The 24,932-nt window shown below is 39.9% G+C and overlaps 3 protein-coding genes across 3 annotated transcripts; all 3 read left to right on the top strand.

Moving 5' to 3' along the window:
* Positions 1 to 336: 336 nt before the first annotated feature.
* On the top strand, positions 337 to 2,029 carry LOC111655559 (caspase b-like). Its single transcript, XM_023407009.2, has 3 exons — positions 337 to 476; positions 1,442 to 1,715; positions 1,840 to 2,029. The coding sequence occupies exons 2-3, from the start codon at positions 1,451 to 1,453 to the stop codon at positions 1,992 to 1,994; spliced, it is 420 nt and encodes a 139-aa protein (XP_023262777.1). The 5' UTR covers positions 337 to 476; positions 1,442 to 1,450; the 3' UTR covers positions 1,995 to 2,029.
* Positions 2,030 to 4,088: 2,059 nt separating this feature from the next.
* On the top strand, positions 4,089 to 16,228 carry gpr108 (G protein-coupled receptor 108). The gene is made up of 18 exons (XM_023407003.2): positions 4,089 to 4,474; positions 4,772 to 4,894; positions 6,863 to 6,913; positions 7,129 to 7,220; positions 7,322 to 7,392; positions 7,529 to 7,710; positions 7,786 to 7,848; positions 7,941 to 8,042; positions 8,125 to 8,258; positions 10,129 to 10,204; positions 10,287 to 10,360; positions 10,443 to 10,560; positions 10,737 to 10,867; positions 12,215 to 12,258; positions 12,359 to 12,408; positions 12,910 to 12,993; positions 13,485 to 13,606; positions 14,400 to 16,228. The coding sequence occupies exons 1-18, from the start codon at positions 4,379 to 4,381 to the stop codon at positions 14,485 to 14,487; spliced, it is 1,701 nt and encodes a 566-aa protein (XP_023262771.1). The 5' UTR covers positions 4,089 to 4,378; the 3' UTR covers positions 14,488 to 16,228.
* Positions 16,229 to 17,447: 1,219 nt separating this feature from the next.
* soul5l (heme-binding protein soul5, like) lies at positions 17,448 to 24,737 on the top strand. Its single transcript, XM_023406994.2, has 7 exons — positions 17,448 to 17,689; positions 18,701 to 18,760; positions 20,281 to 20,362; positions 20,466 to 20,586; positions 20,682 to 20,821; positions 22,174 to 22,337; positions 22,861 to 24,737. Coding segments are annotated over exons 1-7 (1,062 nt in total). The 5' UTR covers positions 17,448 to 17,687; the 3' UTR covers positions 23,354 to 24,737.
* Positions 24,738 to 24,932: the final 195 nt, after the last annotated feature.

Below are 24,932 nucleotides of genomic sequence, written 5' to 3'. Positions count from 1 at the left end.
ATATATTTTTTTTTCATCTGTCTGAGAGGTGATAAATATCATGTAGAGCTATCTTATGTAATAGACAGGCTTTGAGTCATGTTGTTTGTTGGTTTTGTCTTAGTGTGTAATTTATTGTCAAGTCTCACTGTGATGTTAAATATTCTGTGCAGTAAAATATAAAACTACATTAATGTGGACCAGGAGAAGTTGCTACTGTTAAAATACAGTTGCTAGTGGGGATCTGCATTTACTATTAATTACTATTACATTTAAGTATAAGTATATAAGTAAAGTCTAATAATCTTTCATTGGGTGACTTTTAAGAGAAAAGTCTGTCTCACCACTGGGGCATCAGTCCTGTGGTTTTGTATGAACCCAGCTGCTGTGGCCTAATAGTTTCGTAAACTTCCTGTAGATGGGTTAGAAACGAAACTACCCAGCCTGCAATTTTGCGCCATTTTCTTTACATTATCTGTGGTTCAGTCGGTGACACGGTGAGTGTTTCTGGATTATAGGGCTCATTGAATGAAACGCAGCTCTCGCGCTTCGGTTCTGGTTCTGGTTCTGGTGTCGGTGCGTCTTGCTGCTGCGCCGGTTCCACACTTACAGAGTCACTTTACAGAAGTGTGTAGAGATCGAGCCTGACGGACCTGTTGATTCAGATTGTGTTGTGTACCGATTATGTGTCTGCCGCGACTTTAATGCCGGTTGTTTTCACAGTATCATTACATCGTGTAACTATATCGCGCTGTCACACACACATCTGTGTAAACGACTTGTTAAATGGACTCGTGTTATCTCCAGGCTTCACGACGTGTCCACTCACATTAGATCCTCAGAGCTAAGAGCAGATGAACCTTGTTTATTGTAAGGGTTTGTGACGAGATCATGTAGCTACAGATCCAGGTGTGAATCCATTAATGTTACAGAGGATTTCTCGTACCACTTTCTCGTAACCCTTTATATAGAAGTTTTAAATTGTAATTAATGGCTCCATTCATGGTAGCAGATCATTTTCTGGTTGCCAGGTTCCTCCTTCGGTATGAAGCACCTTGAAGGGTCACTCCACTGTCAGTTTACTCCTATTCAACAGTAATAATGCCTTCTGTGTTTAAAAGTTGGAGAAAAAAAAATCCTGATGATGTAATAAGGTGGTTGTCAAATCGAAACTAATGTCAATTTGCATTATGGGAAAGCTAATTCGATATGTCATTTGGGGCTCTGGGAAATTGTGATGGGCATTGCTCTCTATTTTTGGACATTATATAGATACAAATTATTCAATTAATGTATGTATTTGTAGTTGCAGCCATAAACCCCTGTAAAACCACGAATACAGATGAGAGATTCTTCTCATCTCACCTCATCAACAAAACAAACAAGAGTATTGTTGAAATATTCCTTTAACCCTGAAGGCTACTCTGGACAATGACTAATTGCTCCTCCTCTGTCCGTTCAGTGAGGAGAAATGGGGGTTCAACTGCTGCTCATGGAGACTCTGGAGGAGCTGGATAATTGTGAGTTTGAAAAGTTTAAGTGGTTCCTCTCGACGGAGCTCATGAACGGCTGCAAACCAATTCCTAAGTCCTATCTCGAGGGAAAACCCCGCACAGAAACTGTGAGTAAGATGGCTCAGATGTACGATGACGACTCGGCTGTGAACCTCACTCTTGAGATCCTGAGGAGGATGAACATGAACAATACTGCACAGAAGTTAAAGAACACACACACAGGTGCAGTGGATGATGAGTTTCTTAAACTCACCTGTGAATCAAAGTAACCAAAACCAGATTCTTTCCACATTTTGTTTACATGTGTCTGCACTGACTCTCTGTGTCTGTATCTTTTCATCTGCAGGGGGAACAACAGCTGCATCCTCCACCTCCTCCTCTGCTTCGGCACCTGCTGTTGCTCCGACCACAATATCTGCTCAGCAGGGAGGTGTGGTCATCGCCCCGACAGTCAGTGGTTCCACTGCTGGATCATGGAATATAACTATCAACAAAGCGTGATTTGTTACCCTGCTAAATAAACAACAAAACAAGCAGTGTGGCCTGTACTTTTTTTTTTTTTAACATGACACAATATACGACGAGGACTTAGAATAAAAACTGTATAAAGATTATAATCAGTCCTGTGCAACACATACTGCAGCAGTAATAATGAAAACTACTATATAGAAAGTTACAAAGTGTGACTACGCTGAACTGCCACAACTACTTTAAAGAAATGTGTTTAGGAAAGGTGCAGGTGATACCAGTTGTGTTAACACTGGCTCACTTCTTCAAATTCAACAGTTATTAATAAAACTAATTCTGTGACAGAGAGTCATTTAAAAGTGTTGATCCTGGGATTAAAGCAGGTGGTTGTCAGCTCCACGTGGTGCCAGCAGGTGGCACTCTAGGGTCACAATGATGTGACCTCCCCAGTGGACCATAAAGTTTCTGTGTTACTGTATCCAACAGCCAGTTCTCATTTCATTGTTGAGAGCTGTCTATATCAAATCAGTCCAGTTCAATAATCAGGACGAAGTAAATGTGAAACTGGATGTTGTTTTCTTCCCATTTTTATGACATGGTTATTTAACTTTTGGAGGGATTTTCCTTCTGAAACAGTTTCAGATGTCCATCAGTTATTTATCAGTTCAGAGATTGTGACCTGCTACATCTGACATTTTGGATGAACAGACCTGTGGTAGCTAAGCTTTAGCGCATTGTTATTGCTTTAATGCCTACTAGTGCAAAGGGACGTGTCAGCAAACAATAATCATAAATACGTATATATAATTAGAAAGGGAAAGGAAAGAATTAGACATAATCAAGTAATTACATGTGAATTAATTTTCTTTATTATAAGAGACATGATGGTGATTCGCCTGTGATTTGTCTGTTTCTATCTTTCATCATCTGAATGACAGTTGCACAAAATCCCCTTCCTACATCCTCCTCCTCCTCATCTTCTGGTTTCACTCCTAATTCTAAGCTAACTTGATTTTGTATATACAGTATGTTTCAACCTGAATAGCCTATAGCCCACTGGAAGGGTTTCTTGATAAGGTTGATTGATTTCTGCAGACATTTAAAAGGCTATATTTAAAGTGAGACTATGTAACATCTTAATGAGGAAATAACATAATCTCTCATTAGCAATAAATAACACCCTTGGTATGACCAGTAGTTTATAGCAGCTGTGGTTAGCAAACAATAGATATACATTGTTTTATAACTGACATTAGTGAGTCAGTACTTTTGACTTGTCTTACTGTTACATTTTAGCGAGTCACAAATAAAGATTTTAATGATTTTATCACAAAAATAAAACCAAAACTAAACACACCAAATCTTACCCTGAGACATGCTTTAAGTGTACTGCTTGATTAAAAGTTGGTCTTTAGGTGCCTGTAGAAATAATGATACTGCCATGTATGCTGGAGGTCAATAGGGGCCTAAAAAGAAGTTTTTGCTGTGGCACCCTGTATTAGGTTGATTCGACCGTGGCTGAAGTGTTGAGGGAGGATTTTCCCCAGTCTGGCACCCAAACAACTGCTCTTATTAACAGATTATGACAATTAGTAAGTATTATTAAGATAATCGATTTATTAACCATTAAGGAATACATTAAAATTACAGCCCTTTATAAATGGTGCGTTAGCCAGATGGGGTGCTGAATATAAAATAAAAAGTACAGCTTTTGTCAGTATCTTTCTTTCATGGAAAATAAATTCATAAATCGATAAACAATAACTTAAGTTCCACGTGTCAAACATGTTTGATGTCTGCTGGCAGATTCCATACGACGTGGAGAGTCGGTCACATGAACTCTTTCAGCCGGAAGTTTACGAACCATGTGACCAAATCTAGGACAACTTGCACAAGGTGTAGTCAGGAAGTTAGAAGTAAAAAAAAAAAAAAACTAGATTGTTTAACCGTCAAATAACACGCGACCACGGACTATTCATGTGGAGAGCCTTTATAACTCACCTCTCACTTTTATAACTCACTCTTTTCTATTCTACTAGCTTCTGCTGTACGGCATAGACTCATGAATTAAATCTGTCGCGGATAATGGACGTAGGCCCGCAGCGGGTGACGTTTCTGTCCGCACCTTGCTTAACGTTTTGTTCTTGATTCAAGACCAGGAAGCGAAATTTTGCCATCTACAAGCTAGCTGGTACCTTGCGCGATGAAAGCACAAAATAATTGGAAAACATAACATTAATGGTTATGATTTGATAACAAACGACGTATCATAAGAGCCGATACAGTGAATTTAAAAATTAGCTAAGCTTGCATACTGTTAAGACTGCTATCTAGCTCGCTCTTCAGCCATCTGGCAGGATTGTCGCGCGCTAACATTAGCAGTTAGTTACCGTTAGCAGGTTGGTTACTGCCCGGTGATGGCTGTGGCACAGAGAGGCTGTGTTGTGGCTGGGTATTTACTCCTACTGCTGCTGACTGGGTGCAAAGCAAGGATACACAAGCTCACCCTGGAGGTACGGCGAGTATCTCTCAAGCTAGACTGGTGCTAGCTTATGAGCTAACGTAGAGTGTTAAGCTGTTTGGAGTCGTTTTATTAGCTGGCCAGTGTTCTTTAATTAGCTTTAGTGACAGACGGCGATCCAAACGCCGTGTCCTGATGTGACAGTGTAAAACTTGGTTCGAATTAAAGTCATAATAAGCGCAAGTAGTGAGGATGACAAGGAGTGTATTTGTGAACTGAAGCTGTTACTAAAGAGGTTGCCACAGCTGCTAATCTCTTCCTTTTTAAATTTGCTCTTCTGTCCTCACAGAATGAAACTCGGTTTTCCGTCGACCTCAACAACTTTGGTTTCTTTGCTAATGGGACTCTGGATGTCAACCTGACTTCTCTGCGCTTCCATAGTGATCAGTCGGTGAACTACAGCACTCACCCGGTAAAAAAAAAAAAAAAAGTGTTTGTTTTTGTGCGTTTGCCTGTGTGAGAGTTGTGTGTACATTTGCTTACCAAAAAACAAAGTGAAACTGACATATTTTGTTGTTTTTTTTTTTTAGTGAAATGAAATAAATGCACTACAGCAATAAAATGTTCAAATGTTAATGTACTGTTACTTTTTATTACATTAATTTAAGAAATAAAAACAAACAAAAGTTTGGGCATCCTAATTGAAAAACATCCTCCTCTTAGCCAATTATTAAGCAGGGGGATGGAAATATTCTGCTTTGGGATTGTTTTGCAGCCAGTGGCACAGGAAACATTTTACAGAATGGGGAGGGAAGAATGGGTTCCAGTAGATATAAGCAAATTCTGGATGCAAATGTCCTGCAGTCAGTCAAGAATCTGAAGTTTGTTTCTAAATCCACCATTAACTACTTCAAGTAATCGCAAGTTGAAGCTTTTGGAACAGCCCTCTCAGTCCCCTGACTGAAACATCATTGAAAATCTGTAGGTAGATCTTAAACATGCACTGTGTGCAAGATGGCTTCAAAAATGTCTCATATCTTGAGGTGATATTTAAGAGGAGGAGGTGAAGTAACAGTGCATTAACATTTGGAGAATTTTCATGTCTGCTTGCTGCAGGAGTAGCATTTACTTCTTTACACTTCTAAAATCAATATAATGCATACAGCTGTACTTCTGAAGTATAGCAACTACTGAAGTTTTCAACAATCAGAATCATGTTCTTCAAAATGGTTATTATTGAAAAGATGAAAAGGAGGAAGTGCAAACTGAGATGCATTTACTCAGTGGCCGCTTTATTAGTTGCACCTGTACGATCCATTACAATTCATTATAACAGCTCTGCAATACAATCTGTCTTTGCAAGCTTTGTAATGATCAGTTGTTGTTGTTGTTGTTGTTGAAACTGTCATAAAAGATATGAAAAGACATTTAATCACCAGTATGGCTTTATTACTCAGGTCATAGCTAAAGGTAGTGTTCTACTGGACTACATTATAATGGGAGGTCTTTCCATTTTTTGTCCCTTCCATTTACTTTACAATATAAGAAACACCTTTTGAATATAATGCAGTCCAGTGCCACAACTCCAGAATAACCTCAGTGTTTAAAATCTATAAGTAAATTAACCCCTTTATGACAGTGTCAACAAAACTGAACATGTAGAGTACACATTAGTGTTAAAGGATAAGGCCAGTTATATTGTCTAATTTTCTTACTGTCAATTAATCCCAGTTTTTGGGGACTCTTTCAAACTAGGCTGTAAACCAGAACCAAGAGGAGAGAGCATGATAATTAAACAGTTTTAGCTGTTCTTCACTGGCTATCGGCTAAATCAGCATGCTAAATATTTTTAGATGAAAGCTTAACAAATTGTACTTTGCTTCACACTTATGCGCTGCTGCACTTCTTTTAAAATGTTGTGTCTTACTTGATTTTATGCATTCTATGTATTGTATTTTTTTAACTTTATTTTATTATTAATATTCATTGGGTTTTATTTCCATCTCATGTTATACATTCTATGTATTCTATTTTCAAAATGATATCTGATTTTTATTATTATTATCAAGTGAGTTCTATCTTCCATCTTATGTTAAGCTTAATTATGGATTATGGCGTTCTATCCCTGTTTTTATGTCCATTCTATGTTTATTTTTTTATTTTCATTATTATTGTTATTGATATTGTTAGTATTATAATATAATAATATAATTTATTCCCTTAAGTGGTTAAAAACACCCTTGCACTTAGCATTCTAGCAGGTGGGATGAATGATTTTAATATTTATCATGAATCTGGCTCCACCTGAGAGCTACCAATGTTTGAAACCAACTTATGGTGGCCAAAGTAAAATCAGATTCATGATATATATATATATATGTACTGGAAATGATGTGTTTTTTGACCCATTGACTGAATGCATTTATGACACTGTGTTTAGGTTGGTTTCAGCCTCTCCAGGTCACGTGTGAACGGGGTCTTGTCCTATACAGTGAGTACATTCAATCATAAATATTTCTGCAGGACTAATTCATAATTGAGTAATTGTCATGCTACTATTCTTTCAAGGAAAACTTTTGTCATGTGTCCTAAGATACTGATGCATCAGATCATTGATACTACAGTGTAGGGTTGGTGATGAGATGTGCACTGTGTTGTTCAAATGTGACTATTCATCTGTGATTTTTTAAATGCTTTTTTCTACAGGCAGAGGAGACAGAAGTGTGCCCGCTCACTCTGAAAGAGTCCACCAATGACGAGCCTCTCATTCTTTTTCTTATTGATGTCAACAACCTCAGGTGTGTATGTTTCAGCACCAGTGTTAAGAAGTGTTTATTACTGTGCCATTATAACCTATTGTTAAAGTTGGCTGTATAATGTGTGTGGTGTGTTTGTGTAGTGTCACCATGAACGCTATCAGTGCGAGAGATAACGTCTTGACGGCAAAGCCAAAGGCTGAAGCACCTAAAGGTCTGTGTTGATCACACTTCATACCTCTTACAAAATCATTCAGTGTTTTATTTCCTTTTTTCAGCCATATTTAAGCAGCAGAATGAATGACAGATCATTTTAAACAGACTGTACTTGACCCTTGTGTGTCCTGTAGGTCAGAGGAAAACCACGGATGCTACTGAGGAGAATAAACCAAAAACGGGCATAGACGTGCCACACGATGAGATCGATCAGAAAACAAAGACTGCAGAGCCTGTAACTGAGAAGAAAGATGTTGACGTAAAAGTTCCAAAAGTTCCAGTAGAAGCTAAAAAAGTGGAGGAAAATAAAATCTATGTAAGTGTTTCTGTGTCAGTTTGTGTCTGTGTGATCTATTCAGGAAATCAGTTTCTAATCTGTACTTGCTTTCAGCTGGAGAAGACCAAGAAAATGACTTTAGCTCTGGACAAAATTAACGACTCCTACAACTTCAGTGTGAGTACGCCTTCCTTAACCATTATATGTAACGTGGAACAATAATATTTAATTTGGCCGTTGTGTTAAATTCTCTGTCCCTCCTCCTGCAGTTCCACATGATGGTCGGCTTGCTGGCGCAGGGTCTGTACAGCCTCAAGTTCCACTACTGTAAGAACAGGGGGCCTGGAGTCAAACTGCCCTACTCCTTCACTGTAAGTTGAGGGTGCTTGTGTTTGTGTTAGTGTGTGTATGCTCAGGTGTGTGCATTTGTTAACTTGAGTGTATTGTCTGCAGGTGGAAGTGACAGAGAGGAATCCAGGTGGCTACCTGTCGGCAGCAGAAATTCCTCTGTCCCGCCTTTACATTTGCATGGCTGGAGTCTTCTTCTTTGCTGCCATGATCTGGGTGTACACACTCATGAAGCACAGGTACACACACATGCAGACACACTGACATGAATGCTCACTGTGCTGTGAAACAGAAACATACAGCTTCCTCATTTAAAGATGCCAAATCACTCGGTAGTGTGCAGAACAACTATTTGCAGAGTCATGTTTTAGCATATCCTGTAAAGTTTTCAATGCATCCACATTAAATCAGGACCTACTTGTTTCCTACAAGTTCCTTGACCTTCGAGAGCCTACAGCCATGCTAGCACCTCTGTGAGGCTACACTTAGGCACAATGTTGCTTTGAGCTAAATGCCAACAGCAGCATATTAACATGCTCACAATGACAATGCTAACATGCTGCTGTTTAGCAGGTATAATGTGGCCCTACCATCTGACTGACTAAACAGGAAACAGAAAAATCAGACACAACTGCTCCTCAAATCTTCCTACTGCCCTCTGATTGGCTGATTAGGTGGAACCACGTGGCTGTAGCCATTTGCCGTAACTGTCACAGTGTCACAATGCTTCACATTGTGCTTCACATTGTGACACTGGGAAAGGAGAGTTGGCTAGTGTAGATGTGCCAGACAAACTCTATTGAGACGCTTGTTGCTTTTTCATGCTGCCTTTCACCTACAGGTTCATGGCGAAGTGCAGCACAGCTGTAGCGTTTACATCCGTGTGTGCATGTGTGAGCATTCTAGTGCTGCACAATGTGCTTCATTTGGCTAACGCTACCTCAGTTTCTTTGGTGTGTTAGACCTGCATTTAATTATGTATCGTTTTCCAGTCTGTAAACCACACATGCCCCTGACTGGAAAAGTGGATTGAAAAGGACAGAGCATTTAACTACCATGTAGCCACTGTGAAGTTGTTCAGAGTGGCGGTGGGCAGATAAAATAAACTTGTGTTTAATTTTGCTGTAGAGTAATGTTCTGTACAAGTGTGTTGAAGTTCACTGTCTTTGTATTTAGAGAACATCTATGCATTAGAAATATGTGCAGACTACTCGGCTGTGGTGCAAAAGGTTGTGGTTAGGAAGAGAAGAGGAAGACAAAATCAACAAATGTGCTCACCTAAAAATACAAGGATAGAAGTGTGTTGACCAAGACATCTTTTTTTAACTGTAGTATTAGCATGCTAATATTTGAGCACAGCTGAGGCTGATGGGGTTGTCATTAGTTTTGCAGACAAATTAAAATTTTGACTTGGTGATGGTTCTAGATGAAAAGTTAGACGATTACCAAAGTTATTACAGTTCAGCTTAACAGGAACAGGAATGTCTGTACCAAACATCCACCCAGTCTGTGCCAACAGTTTCCAATCCAACAGCTGCTGAGATAGATATATCAGTATGGACCAAAGTGGTGGAGCGACCTACAAACCAACTGATGCACAGCATTAAGCCTGTGCAGTAAATTAAAGACAACACTAGTAACTCTTCTTGTTTTTTGGTTTTAGTTTACAGACATTACTGTCGGGTGCCACTATCACTCTTAATTAATCATGGTGTTTTGGGCATAACATGCAATGAACCAATCAGAGTGCTATCTCCCATTCCCCTAAAAAGCCAAGCGCACTTGCACCTTTTGGTTTTATAATGGTGCAGTGTTTCACACAGAATTAGATGAGTTGATCACATATTGTGACTGACCAGTGAGTCCTGTCCTGGCACACACACACACACACACACACACACACACACACACACACACACACACACACATACACACACAGAGCAGCTCTGAAAGGGCACTGAAGGGAAAAGGAAGGGCTGAGCAAATTGTAGCGCTGCGCACAGCAACGGCACAAATCACAGCATTAGACATCTTTTATGTTACCTGCGTAATACAGATTCACTGGCGTATGAAATATTTGAACATCTTTCCCTCTGCGCTCGTTTGCAGGTACAGCGTGTTTAAGATCCACTGGCTGATGGCTGCGCTGGCCTTCACCAAGTCCACGTCATTGGTTTTCCATAGTGTAAGTGCACCATCACCACATCCTTTCTTCTGTCTCATGTAATGTTGGTTGTTTATGAAACCTCTCTCTTTGTGTCTCTCAGATCAACTATCACTTCATCAACACGAAGGGGCATACTATTGAAGGCTGGGCTGTCATGTATTACATCACACACCTGTAAGTGCAATTCCTCCAGGATATGAGATGTAGCCTGTTTTACCTGGATTTATACCTGAGTTTGTGTCGATGCGCTCCCCAGGCTCAAAGGCGCTCTGCTGTTCATCACACTGGCACTGATCGGCACCGGCTGGGCTTTCGTTAAATACATCCTGTCTGACAAGGAAAAGAAGATCTTCATGATCGTCATCCCCCTGCAGGTGTGTGTGTGTGTGTGTGTGTGTGTGTGTGTGTGTGTGTGTGTGTGTGTGTGTGTGTTTTTCTGTGTGTGTGTCTGTCTGTGTGTGTGTGTCTGTGCTTCAGAAACAGTAGTTGTGTGCGATTGTTTACACCCAGTGGATTACTGTTGGTGACCTGCTCACCTGTCACCCTCCAGGTCCTGGCTAATGTTGCCTACATCATCATCGAGTCAACAGAGGAAGGCTCCAGTGAATACTATCTGTGGAAGGAGATCCTCTTTCTGGTCGACCTCATCTGCTGTGGAGCCATCCTTTTCCCTGTTGTCTGGTCAGTGTGTGGGGTCTATCCAGTTCGACTGTTCCATTTAGTTTTCCACTACGGCTACTTGAGATAACAGAATGTGTATGGCAAAACAGAGCACTTTGAGTGCTGCCCGGTACCTGAAAAGCCCCATTTTCAATACATTTTGTAGAAAAAAATGAATTTAACTTACTAACAGCAGTAAGAAAGTGGTTGATTGCCATGAGACAAAGAATAATTCTAGGTTGCAGGCATGATGATGGGCTGTGTGAGTAGCACCACCAGCCAATTAGAGTCAAATCGAGCCATGGCTTTTGTGATTATTTTGGCAGATGTTGCAATTGCGATATGAGTCACAATTTCAGCTGGAGTGAAAATATTTGGATTTTATTTTCACAGAAAAAAATGTAAATTAATGATGATGTGATTTTTGCTGGGTTTGTACCAAAAAAGCATGTTCCCTTACCTCTGGAGAATATGATTTGTAGGCTGGGGCATCTGTAGCACCACAATGCTTCATTTATGGTATATTGTGACACATTTTACCTTTTATCAAAAAAAAAAATTGCAGCTCTGGCAATTTGGATATCGCGATTTCCATTAGGTTTGGATTAATTGTGCAGCCCTACTTCCCATTCATTTCTATGTGACATGAGGCAAGACACATTCACTTCTGGTCACAAATTGATGCCCGCCTCCTTCACTATGTGCAGAATCTTATTCAAGTTTAACATATGAACTCGATGTGTGGCCAGTTTGAGAGAAGGGCTGGGATTACCCTCTTATTCAGAAAATATTGTTTGTTTATATTCTTGTTTTATACCTGGATGCTGAAATAATACAAGCAGCAGAAGAGGAAGGATGTTGCTTTGTTTGAGTTGGTGTAAGGACAAATTAAATTTTGACTGGCTCATTTTGGTCTGACTGCAGTTTTAGCTTTTTGTCCTCTCAGCCAACTCGCCTCATGAATAGTAATGAAAACTACTGAAATTTTCAATTTCACTCCAAAATATCCAGGTATAAATTCCAACATAAGTAAATAATGAATAATAAGTGTTACATTGACAATGCATGCAAGTTTACGCATGATGATAAATAAAATTTTGTGTTTGCACAGCATTTTTCAGGATTAATCAATTAGTCATTTTATCTATAGAATGTCAGAAAAGTAGAAGGATGATATTAAACACAGATAAGCAGCAAAATCTTCACAGCTGGGGACCTCAAACCAAAGAGTATTTGGCATTTTGAATAAAAAAGTGATTTAACGATTATTCAATTTTTAGAATAATAATTTTCTGACGATCCACTAATCAATTAATTGTTTTAGCTCTAGTGATTATGTATTCTTAAACAAAAAATTGTTGTTTTTAGGTCTATCCGTCATCTACAAGAGGCTTCAAGCACCGATGGCAAAGGTGAGAATCCTGATCAGTTACAGCTTTAAAACCTTCAGGTTTATTTTTTTGGAGAGTTGGTCATTTATTTGTTTTTAAATTTGGTTAACGTCTCTTTCAGCTGCCATGAATTTGGAGAAGCTCAAGCTCTTCCGGCATTATTATGTGATGGTAAGAGCAAATGCAGCTCAGCAGTATTTCAGTTCTGTCATCGACCCTCCACCCACCCACCTACAAAGATCTGACGATTACTGGATCGCCAGTGAAATTGAAATTGTAAACCACACTATAGTTTGACAGCTTAATCCCCTCAGATTGCAACTCAACATTAAAGACTGAAGTTTGTGGTGATGTTGCTTAATTGTTTTTATTATCTGGCATCAAGCATTATTCTTACAGTAAATTATACTGAGTCATGGTGTTTGGCAAGGCCACCCCGTGCTTCTCATTCAGCACAGTCACTGCTGCAGAGCCAGAACAAAAGCTTTGCAAACAACCACACACTGTGTGACATCTCCAATAATATCCGTCATTACACTTGGTCACAAAGCAAGTTTTACAAACCTTGTCTAAGATGCTAAACGATTGAAAAATCCACATTGATCAAAGCAACCAGCTGCCAGTTTTGTGTGATTTCTGACATCCTGTTCTCTTTTTTTTTTTTTTTTTTAGATTGTGTGTTACATCTACTTTACGAGGATCATAGCCATTCTGCTCAAGGTCACTATGCCTTTCCAGTGGCAGTGGTGCTATGAGGTAAGGCAGCTACAACAAGGTGCAATAACAATCTGACTTCATTACTTTAAAGAGCATTTGTTTGTAAAGGTCAAAGACATCCTGTACCTTACCCTGACTCAGGAATGAGTCAGGGTAAGGGCATAATTGGTTGTGTATGTGCGCCACTTGATGTTTGCAAACACATTGCATATTTAAAGGCCTTTATTGCTTAGCAAATGGTCAAGAACACCGTTCGTGCCTCCAGAGGTTTGATAGGATCTTAGTATTACTGGTAGGAGAAATTGTTGCAGCCTACATTCATTAAGTCGTGTAACCATTTTTCTATTTCCTGTCAATTTTGAAAATCAGTGACAACGCAAGGACTAAGATTTATGTTTGAATGGTCTGACGCCAGTTAAATGAAGCTCATTTACATACTGGGTGTGAAGAAGTTTGTTGGTGAGGACATCTTAATAATCTTTCTACCATCTGTCGTTGAACACAATCCACACTCTCTTATGTTTCTTCAGTTTCTGGTGGAGGTGTCCACTCTGATCTTTTTTGTGTTGACGGGCTACAAGTTCCGGCCAGCATCCAATAACCCCTACCTCCAGCTCCCCCAGGACGAGGAGGACGTGGAGATGGACGAAGTGTAAGCGCACACATCTGTATGAGCCCATACCTTCCATTCAACCCTTTGAACTACACTGTTTTTGCTCAGTTTTTACTACCTGTATGTGCAGGCGTGTGGCTCTACATTTCTTACACAGTGTTTACATTTACACAGAATGCATTCAGGCACAGTTGTGAGTATAAGTCCCTCTTGTTTTTGGTAGCGCTCAGAGCCCAACACTCAATCACTGTAGTTACGAATGTGAAATGGAGGAAAATGGAGTTGATACCAAGCAGCAACATCCAGGGCTGAAAAACAAAGCTAACAGAACGGAAGCTCCAAAACCTGCAGATCTTCAAATGGCCACTTGAGGCTGGCTCCAAAAGCAAGTCCATCCCTATAGCCTCCCATGTTAAAATGCCAAAATTTACAGTAGAAATAAACATATTTAGAGCTTGGTACAGAAAACGGGTTTGGTCTCTGTAGCTAATATCCCCCTTCATGACCTGATTAACTTTTATTAAGGCTTAAAGTTCTGCATAATTGAGGGTGTGACGCTTTGAGTGACAGGTGGGTGAGCTTGCCACAAACCGGCATTCACCAAAGTCTCGGCTCCACACCTCTTTGCCTATTTCTCAATTAGCCGGGGATTAGGCGGAGTCAGGAACTGCCAAATTGGCGACAACAGATCAGCCCACTCTGAGCCTCAAAACCCCTCTACAGAAACCTATGGATGATGTCATGGAGGCTAAGGCCATCTTTACTGAAAGGCTATGATTGATATGTAAAAATTTAGAGTATTATATAAAACTCTGTTTCTCCCTGTGTCCAGAGTGACTGAGTCAGGTGCACTGGAGGGTATTTCCAAAGTGAAGAAGACGTCTAACGGACGTGAGCGCCAGAAAGAGTCGACCTTGTGAGCAGGAAGTTGCATCTTCGGGAGGGACCCGTTAAACATCCCCAGGCCAGCCGGTATAAAGGGGTGCACATGGACCAAGGCTCCCCACCCACATTGACAGCTATCATTTTGAAATTCTTGTGGTTGCAAGAGTTTCAAAAGGTTGCACTTCCAGAAAGGAGGCGTGACCACTGTCTGGCTATGCAAAAAAGAAAAAAAAAACGAAAAAAAAGAAAAAAACACTAACTTTGTTGGACGCTCTCCATTTCCTTGAAACACTCCACCGAGAAACTCTGAAAGGTTTCAGGAGGAGATGGGTTCCTGCCACATGGATGGGTGGAGATATGGAAAGGAGCTCTGAGGTTCTTTACAGTTCCCCTCTCTCTCTCTCTCTCTCTCTCTCTCTCTCTCCCTCCCTCCCTCTCTCCCCCTCTCTCTCGCTTCCTCTCTCACTCTCTCTCCCTCTCTCTCTCTCCCTCCCTCTCTCTTCCTCTCTCCAAAGATAATTATAATTATCATTTTAGAGAAAGACTTGCTTTCGGGTGTGTTTATATCAGCTATTTAAAAACGGTACTTCTGCGAGCCTCTTAGCTGTACCTTCTCGTGTGTAATGTGAGTAAACGTGTGTGTGTGTGTGTGTGTGTGTGTGTGTGAATGTGAGACAACACAGGATTTGAACACAACTGCTTTTTCCCCTTTGGAGACAATAGCCCGTACTCAGGTAAAAGGCTAATCAGTATATATTAAAAATTTAGGCAACAATCTAAACATGTTGTTTCTCTTTCCCACTGTTCAGGGCTCAGTAACGTCCCATCAGTTAATACACAACGTCACCACCACACAGTACATATGTTACTTTTTCTTATATATTTGATTTATATATTGAAATATATATATATATATGGACGGACGGAAGATGTTGTATATTTCAATATATTGACTTATTGCATATTGAAATGTTATATTTCAGTATTATTGTTTATGTTGGAGAGGTGAGAGTTCCTCCCAGTCCGTCATATGGACCGCTGCTGTAATTTAGCTTTAGTGGTTGAGGTCGACCCACATCTCTGTGAATCCACTCCAGACGGTGACGTGGACCTCTTAATGTATAAACGAGTTTTTTGGATCAGTCTGTTAAACAACCAGAGCAGTGGCCCTAATTGTATTCAACGACAGCCTTGTTTTTTTTCCTTTTTGTTTTTTTCTGGGCAGAGAAGTGACCTAACTGATCATTTTTGAATTCGACTGCTTTTTGGTTTTACCTTTTTGCTCTTGATGTGAAGCTTGTTTTATTACTTATTGATGACTTATTGGTTTATGAAAGAGCAGAAACATTTGCAACCAAGTAGGTTAGGTGGCCATTTGTAAATAATTTACAGAAGAAGACTGTTGATACAAAAGGAGGCACATAACACTTTCATAAGAACTGCATAGGAGCTTTATAGACAGTGTTTCAGACAGCAATGACACAGGTTCAGTTTCAATGAGATTTTTTGATTCCATTAATAAATGAAGGGGAAGAGTAAATGTTAATCAAGGAAAGACTACTGAGATTTAACCACAGACACTTCTGTACATGGAGGACAGAGCTGCACGGTGTTTACAGACTGTAAATGTGTCTCCAGGCTCTGGGTGTCGGGTACCTGGTAGGACAAGAGTTAACAGACAGTAAACCAGTTGAGTGAAGAAGGTTTTGTGCTTGTTACACAGGGCTGTTTGTGTGAACTGTCACAATAAAGCTGGTGTTCTGGAAAGGTCTCAAATGAAGCTGTTGTGTATATTTGTCTTGAAGTAATATTTTATTTATTTATTTTACTTATTTTTTGTGTCTGTTCAAAGGAATAGTTCCACATTTTAGAAATTGTCTCTGTTCACTTTCATGCTGAGAGTTTGATGAGAGAATTGACATCAGTGTCATATCTGTCTGTTAAATGTGAATCTACAGCCAGGAGAAAGTTATCTTACCATAAGCTAGCTTGGCACTATCCAAACGTAACAAAATTCAGACTTTATCTCTCAATTGCTCAATACATACAGAAACCAAACTGTAAAATGACAAGTTATGGTTTTATAAGGGATTGTGTGCTAGCTAGAGTATTTGGAGGCAGTCAATGTGCGGGACCAGGAAGTAGTCCAGCACACAAAATCTCAATTTGTCGTTTTTACACAAAAACAATTTGATTAATCGATTAGTCAATCAAAACAAAATTTAATTTAGCTCTCCTATTATAGTAAATTGAATATGGGTTTTTGATTTGAAGTCTTCACATCTGTGAGTTCTGCTATTGCTACAAAGCTAACGTTAGCATTAACGGCTGTTTACTTATCAGTCTAAAAGAAACGTTTTCAGTTCAGCATCAACAGTGTTGTAAAGCAATGCTAATGTTAACTTTATCACATTTTTTTCTTCTACTGAAGTTAGCATGCTAACCAACTCGCCCCAGTCTGGCTGGACTGTCTCGTCACTTTCCGATAGCGAGTCAGTAGCATCCAGGCCGCCATGAAGAGGTAGCGCTGCTCAGATGGCGTATTATAACCTCTTGCAAATGCAACAACGGCTGAAGCTCTTAGCTGCTAAGTAAACAGTTGTTAATGCTAATGTTGGCTAAAGGCAAAACTCAAAAATAAAATAATCTTTTAATGCATTTATTGAGAAAATAATTGGTTGATTAATAGATAATGAAAATATTTTTGGTCAGAAATCCATAACTTTTAGTTAGAAGGTAGAAGATGCCAAACCTTGATATGGTCCTATACAATAACCTTTCTTTTCTTTTTCTTAAACTCAAACTACAGCTCAGTTTTGCTGTGTTGTCTTGACTATGCAAACATACTGTAGACCATTATTAGCCCATATAAGGAGAGCATTAAATCTGGGACTTCCTCATCGTCATCCTCTCCTGTTTGTACAGTATGAAGGATTATTGATGGCGGATGCTAGACCAGACTTCCTATTGTCTGGGTGCTGCAGCGCTGGAGGTAAACTCCCAGTCATACCAGGCACATATCATCTGCTCGGCGTTGGTCCAGTAGTTTGCAGCAGGCTGGTGCCAGCCGTAGCCCCTCCCTCCCTCCTGTGAGCTGCAGGCGGACTCTGGTCCTCACTGCAGTCCGCAGTAAGTCCACCGGCGCCCGTCAGAGTGCAGCAGTCTGCAGTCTCCATCACACTCCTCCCTGCGCTCCCCTGGCAGGTGGAACAGACACACAAGCCGGGCCGGGACAATGTGAGTATCGGCGCTTATTTATTATAGTTTCAGTAAATATCACAAAGGTATATCGTTAGATTTCTTTTCAGAAATGTTTGATGCTTATTTTTAGCGACTTTTCTGCGGCGTCATGGACAGGTGAAGTTGATTTTTTTGAGTCGGTGTTAATCGGTAATGCGTGCATGGAAATCTAACCTTTTTACTCAGTATTAAACAGGCTGCTGCAACACCTGTGCAAAAACATAGAGACATCAGCAGATAGATTTGAAACTGGACTGGTGATTATATTTTGAAGCATTTAATCCTTTTATAAATAACCTTAATTTCCTCTCAACAGTCTTAATCTTTAACCTGTTTGATTTGATTAAACTGTCCAAAAGGTGATGATCATGGGGATGTAATGAGCTATTGAACGCTGTTCTTCCATGACCTCAAAACGCCTTTGATTTAGAAAAGACAGAGCCTGATGATGCAGCAGATCTCTCCCCCTCTCTCTCCTCTTTGCGGCGCATTGACAGCAGGGAAACGTGTCCCATTTCATGTCTGCAGCGCAAACGGCGGATTGCAGCACAGTGCTGCGCTGACTGGCTCATACACACCTAGAAAGCCTTTTAAAAATCTGTCAGTCACAAATAAAGATTCATTAAACACAGATTTTTTTTTTGTAGATTTAAATGTTTTTCTTTCCTTTTTGTTTTTGTATTATAGCCTCCAATAGTTCTCTTATTGGTTCCTACACTCAAGGCCTTTAATTTAAAATACATAATGACAATTATCTTACATTATAGAGCTTGTTAACTTTGTGGCAACTTCTCCCTCATATTCACTCTTAGCCTGAGCATACAGTAATTCATTGTCTCTTTTCTCATTAATTAGGGTTATTTATTTATTTATTTATTTATTATTCCTTGTTACTACTGGACAATTGTACAGTAAGTGTTTAAGTGGTGTGTGTGTGTGTGTGTGTGTGTGTGTGTGTGTGTGTGTGTGTGTGTGTGTGTGTGTGTGTGTGTGTCCTTCCTTCCTCAGGGCTTTCATCTCAGTCTTGGTGATTTTGGCCCTCGTGGTTTCAGCTGAAGGAAGTGTTGGGTAAGCTGATCGTTTCAGATACAGTAGATGTACTAAGTGGCCAAAAGTATGATGACACCCAAACGTTACACTCATATGTAAATTGTATTATCACAAATGAATTTAGCTTTTTGACACTTGCAGCCAAAACAACTTATATTTTTCTCCCCTGCCACACGAGGACAAATAATGAACACACCTAAACATGTAAACAGAGTGGGTGGACCGTTAAACATCGGACTGGTGGTTCAATTCATGACTGCTCCTGTGATCGCTGGTAATCTGCTGCTATAACACCCTCCACTCCTCCAGGAAGGCTTTTAACCAGATCTTGGAACCTGGCTGCAAGAATTTTTCTCCCATTCATCCACAAGAGGATTAGTGCGATCGGGCACTAATACAGTTACCAGATGTTTCTTTCAACAAACAAGGCATTACATTGTCATGCCCTTCTCTATTTAAAGGAGTTGTGGCACCCTCTGACCACTGGGCGGAGCCTCAGGCCTCCTGAACAGGGACCTCTGGTTGTTCCAAGGTCAAAGCGGAAAACAAAGGCAGCTGTTGTTGCAGCTGCAAAAAAACTCTGAAATAGTCTCCAAGTGTCAGATAAACCATATCAGTGCACATCTTCAGGAAGCATTTGAAGTTAAATTGTTTACTTTGTGGGTTTTACTCTAATTTATAGTCATGCTAGTGGCATGGTGGCGACTGAGTTGGTCAGTCTGTCCACCACTTTGGTCCAGACTGAAATTACAGAATTTCTGTGAAATTTTTAATAGGCATAGTCCCCAGAGGACGGATCCTAATGTCCTAATCCCCTGATTCTTTCTGTAGCACCATCATGAGGTTTAAATATAAAATTGTCATGAAATTTGCAGCAGATATTCAAGTTCTTTAGAGGATGATCCTCTGGCTTTTCTTTTAGTGCCACCAGCAAGTTAAACTTTCATGGTTTATCTCAACATCTACTTGATTGATTGGCTCCAAATTCTGTAGAGACATTCATGGCTCCCAGAGGATGTATGTTAAGGCTTTCTCATGACTCATTTCTGGACAGTTATAGGTGATGGACTACCATGAAATCTGGTACAGACATTCATTTTCCCCTCAGGAATTAATTCCACTGACTTGATCTTCAGACTATTTATTTCCTGACCTGGCACCATCATCACATCTGTGTCCCCTATACTTATATTTTTGACCAAATGCTTGCAAAACGAATGACGGTCAGCCACGGCTGTACTTTGTGTTTGCTAAATGCTAAATATTAGCATGTTAGCATTGTCGTTATGAGTGTTTTCTTCAAAGCTGTTAGCATAGCTGTAGATTCTTAGTCTTGTTCCTCTGTTTTAGTGGATTTGGTTGCTGGTTTGTTACTGATGTTGGGTGATAAAGCTCAAATCTGTTGAATGGGATTTTCCTCAAATTTCCTGCACAAAATCATCCACATACTCTAAAGTTTCAACAGGGGTGTCCGCAGAGTTTTGGCAACATATTGTCGCTAAATAATAAAATTGAATTGTATTACCACTCTGTTAAAGACCGAGTACCAACACCAGCTTCTGCACAGAGTCGAAGGAATGTCTGGAGTACGAGCTAGTCTGCAAAACAGATGAATATGAGGTGAGTGAACCCCTTCGTGTGAACCAGCACATATACTGTACACACACACACAAGACCACAAGCTAGTTCTCTCTTCTCCCATTTTGTGTCTGTGTGTGTTCAGGTGCGACACTACAGCCCCACTCGCTGGGTGTCAACAGATGCCGAAGCCTATTTCATGGGAGTGGGTGCAGCCATGGCTTTCAGGAGACTTTTCCAGTACATCACCGGAGCCAATGAAGGAGGTAAGGGAAAGTACAGGGAGGGAAAATCAGCCTCAGTAGAGTGTGTTTGTTTTGTGTGTGTTATTTTGTATGTGTGTGTGTGTGTGTGTTGACAGGCATCCAGATGGAGATGACCGCCCCTGTCCTGGTTAAGATCCCAGAGGAGACAAAGATGTGGGAGCCGGCTATCTACACGTTAAACTTCCCGCTGCCGGCTGCCTACCAGGACAAACCGCCTGCACCCACCAATGACAAGGTGAGCTGAGCCTGGCAGGTGCTGAGGGATTGTGGGAGAAAGAGCCTTTAAGTGCAGAGGGACGCAGTTTTTTTTTTTTTTTTAGAGCTGGGTAGCCGCCCTTGCTTATTGTGAAGTCAAATGCTTTTATCCTCCCATTATCTATGTGTAATTCAATCAGTGGTTATTGCTTTAGATCAATAGAGAGCATTAATGGATGAACAGTATTTAGCGGAGTTGACTGCGGTGCTGCTCTCACTCAGCAGGATAGAACTAGATACTGCTGCATCATGAAGGTGTCAGTGCTGCTGTCCTGTATCTGTTGCATGATTTCATAATCTATAGTCTGTGTAGATGCACATTCTTAATCTGTTTTATTCATCTGAGACGGATCAGAAACATCCTTCTTCTCCAGTCATGTTTCAGTATCGTGACTCGTGTCATGCCTGTGATTGACTAAACTTAAAAACAGAGAACCCTAATTAACCTTTTGCCTTGTAGACTGTATGTAACACTAACACTAATACTACATTACATGTTTATTATTTCAGCTCCATTATTTTAAGTCATCATATACTTTTACAAGGTTTAAGGAAACCATTTTCCAATCCAGAATGTTTTTCAAGGTCATATTTATGTTTTGTAGATGTGTTTACATTCATTTGGAGGACCAAACCAGAAATACATTCATTACTAAGTAAATAAATAAAATTCTCAAATACACAGAGAAATAAACTTATTTATTATTTTAATATTTATGTTCTGTAAATTTGTTTATTTTCATGCAATGTGGCGATATGGAGGACCAAACCTGAAATACATTCATTAATGAAAAGTAAAAAGTAAATAAATAAAATGCTCAACTAAACTGAGAAATAAACCAATAACAATGTAAAAAAAAAAAAAAAAACAAAAACAAACTTAATGTAAAAAATATACATTTTTAATAAACACATATCACTTTGGTCAATCTTTATCAAGTTATTTTTCCATTTCATTTATCTCACTTATTTACAAAACTTATCCCAAAAGCATCTCTTTATACAGCTCCCACACATAATATTATACATATTATTCATTCAACTCATTCAAACTTTACATGATTTAATTAGTGCTACAGTAAGTAGGGTGTGACTTTTTAAAACTTCCTGCAATTCACATGATAAAAATCTTCCAATTTTAATTTTGGCCGACAAACATTTCTTCTAATGGCCTATATATAGTATAAACGTCCCAACCTTGCACTTTAGTTGCCGAGACAACATACTTTTCTAATCATTTACATGTCAGTGAAGAAGATTATTTGTGCCTGCAGCATTCACTGTGATGGAGCTTTGTTGTTTGCTGATGTTGTGTCTGTGTCTCTATCACAGCTGTATTTCACTGAGATGCCAGAGATGGACGTGTACGTGAGGAGCTACGGAGGCTGGATGCTGTCAGTGACCTCCAGGCTTCACGCCCACCTGCTGACTAAAGAACTGGAGAGAGTCCGAGCTTCCTACAACCACAGCTACCACTATGGAGTTGGCTATGACAGGTATGACTAATTCATTTTCACGTTCGAGTTCTTCTAGTGTTCTAGTCCTCCGAGTTTTGTGCATGTGATATTTGGAAAACTCTGGCCAAAAAAATACTTTTTGATTTATACAATCACATCATCAAACACATTGCAGTCGCAACCAAATTTGGGTGACAGGTGAACAAAACAACTCAGAGCGTTCCTGTAAAATGTAACAGCATTTCATTTTTAGGTGGCACAACAGCACCATGGTAAACTTAAATCGCACGGTCATGATTCTGACTCACTTGTAATTTTGCATCAGTGTCATCAGCCAATCAGCATGACCATCACAATCTGCTTTTGGATCCAAATCTGGATCCGTATGCCGATTAAAAAGAAATTTCAGTTTTGTGTAATTAAAGAAAAAACACACATCACTGCACACATCACTCACTTTTAACTGTTGTGTTCATCTTTCTTTCTTTCTTTCTTTCTTTGTGTGTGTGTGTGTGTGTGTGTGTGTGTGTGTGTGTGTGTGTGTGTGTGTGTGTGTGAGCAGTCCCTTGAAGTTGTTGAACAGGCACAATGAGGTGTGGTATGTGGCCGAGGGAGAGCCGGTTTGCACGGATCCAAGGGAACCGACCCCAGCACACACACCCAGGCCGACTCTGCCCGCCTCACCAACAGACTCTCCGTCTGACCCTCTCCCGCACACACTGTCTGACTCACTCACTCCCTCCAACCTGTCCTCGAACACAACATCCAACTCCACCTCTTCCTCCTCACAAATGCCGTCTGACACGCCCTCTCTCCCCCCGTCTAACGCTCCTCCCAGCCCTTCGTCCCACGTGCCCTCTGAAGTCGCATTCAGCCACCCTCCTACCTCCGCCCAGATCCTGCTGGACCCCACAACCAACTCCTCTGATCCCGTCTCTGTGAGCCCGTCTCTGGAGCCCCAGTCTGACGTTGTCCCGTGGAACAGCACAGCCCACAGCTCTGTGGACACACAAGCTGACAGTAACCCTGTGGTGGAACCAGATGACGCTCATTAACAGCCTTCACGATTTCTTTAAGCAGCCATTCCAAGTATATTAACATGGAAACTAAAGAAAAGAAACAGTGGAGGTTTGGCAGAAGGTTGAGTGAATGTGAGTAATAGACGGACATGTTGGTCTCTTCTTCCTTATCTCTCTATTCCTGTGTATTACACCAACTCCTCCTTATGGCACTTAGTATTTGACTATATGTTCTATCACAGCTTTGCGCCTGCAGCTTCCTGTATCAGCGAACACATGCCTGTACACTTTGTTGTTCTGAGGTTATCATACAGCTGCATTTAGAATTAAATAAGATCGATGTATTAGTTAGAAAGTTAGAATTCAAAGTTGCTGTGTTTAATGCAAAGGCAGAGGAAGACGCCTTTTGACATCAGTTTAAACCAAAACTTGATTTAGCTACTACTAGGACTTCAGTGGAAACCTGTGTGTAACTGATAAATCAAATGCTGGGACTAACCACGGTAGGCCATTATATCAGACGAAACTTTACTGTGTTCTATCCACTCTCGTAAATGGACTTTGATGATGTTATTAATTATTATTATTAATAAGCTTTTACTCTCTGTTTAGCTTGTCGTCAATTACTTTCATGATGTGTGGCAACATATTAGTAAATCATAATAAATTCAGTACGCACATTCATTGGGATCTTTGGTGCAGCCTTAAACCTAAGAAATAAAACTGTATGGCTCTAATTAATAGTGTATCTTATGAAATTTCCCAGATTATAATTATTCTTATTGTTCTTATTATTATATATATTTTTTTTTTACCTTGGATCAAACCTTTGTCTCAGTATTTGTGCTCAAAAACTAAATAAAATAAAAAAATAAAAACCTTGGACATATGTTTTGCAAATTGTATTGATATTTTTAAATACATTTTTAGGTAATTAAGAAATTTAATCAGATTTTGTGATAGATTCTTCTGGCTCCCAGAATTTAAAGAATATATCTATTACAATAATATAGCTTTGATTATGACATAAGGGATATTAATAACATACAGCCAAAATAGCTTGTTTTTCAATTCTCCCTTAATTTACTGTTAAAATTTTAGCTTAAAAAAAAGATTTAGAATCAACAGCATGATGGATTTTTCTTCCTGCTAACTTGGATCAACATTCAACCTTCAGACAAGTACAGAACAGGAGGATTCATATACACAAACACAGACTCACCCTCTCAGCTCTGGTCCCTTTTGAGTACTGTGATAACTGTCGTCCATGGCGTCAAATCTAACTGTGGTAGGTCTGCCCCAAAGATCCCAGAGAATCACGGCTGATCGAACCAATGCAATAAGAGTTATATCAGTTAATAATCTCTAGGCTACATACTGTATGTTCTGAGGAAGGTGCAATAAAAACCCATAACAAACACTTGGGCTCATGGTTTTATTGGTGGCTTTAGACTTGATTAACCAAGCGAATAATTTACTTTTGGAAAGACAACTTTGGTGTTATCTGGCGGTGGTAGTATTAACAACATTGGTAGAAAGCAGCGCACACCTCACGCTCACCTTCACCTTCACACCTGTGCACCAGACTTTCTCGTCTCTCGTGAAATAACCTCGT

This window comes from Seriola lalandi, unplaced genomic scaffold (genome assembly GCF_002814215.2).
Source record: "Seriola lalandi dorsalis isolate HSWRI2012SDOR001 ecotype SW California unplaced genomic scaffold, Sedor1 jcf7180002054324, whole genome shotgun sequence".
Taxonomy (NCBI): Eukaryota; Metazoa; Chordata; class Actinopteri; order Carangiformes; family Carangidae; genus Seriola; species Seriola lalandi.
The sequence above is the reverse complement of the archived record's forward strand: the minus strand, read 5'-3'. Positions and strand labels throughout refer to the sequence as shown.

Excerpts from the sequence above, each read along its gene's own strand:
- LOC111655559 (XM_023407009.2), top strand. The coding sequence starts at position 1,451 with ATGGGGGTTCAACTGCTGCTCATGGAGACTCTGGAGGAGCTGGATAAT. Across the intron at positions 1,716-1,839 it reads GTTAAAGAACACACACACAG|GGGGAACAACAGCTGCATCC; the intron begins GTGCAGTGGATG and ends TTTCATCTGCAG.
- gpr108 (XM_023407003.2), top strand. The coding sequence starts at position 4,379 with ATGGCTGTGGCACAGAGAGGCTGTGTTGTGGCTGGGTATTTACTCCTA. Across the intron at positions 7,221-7,321 it reads ATTGATGTCAACAACCTCAG|TGTCACCATGAACGCTATCA; the intron begins GTGTGTATGTTT and ends GTGTTTGTGTAG. Across the intron at positions 8,043-8,124 it reads AACTGCCCTACTCCTTCACT|GTGGAAGTGACAGAGAGGAA; the intron begins GTAAGTTGAGGG and ends TATTGTCTGCAG.
- soul5l (XM_023406994.2), top strand. Across the intron at positions 20,363-20,465 it reads GCAAAACAGATGAATATGAG|GTGCGACACTACAGCCCCAC; the intron begins GTGAGTGAACCC and ends GTGTGTGTTCAG. Across the intron at positions 20,822-22,173 it reads CTGCACCCACCAATGACAAG|CTGTATTTCACTGAGATGCC; the intron begins GTGAGCTGAGCC and ends TCTCTATCACAG.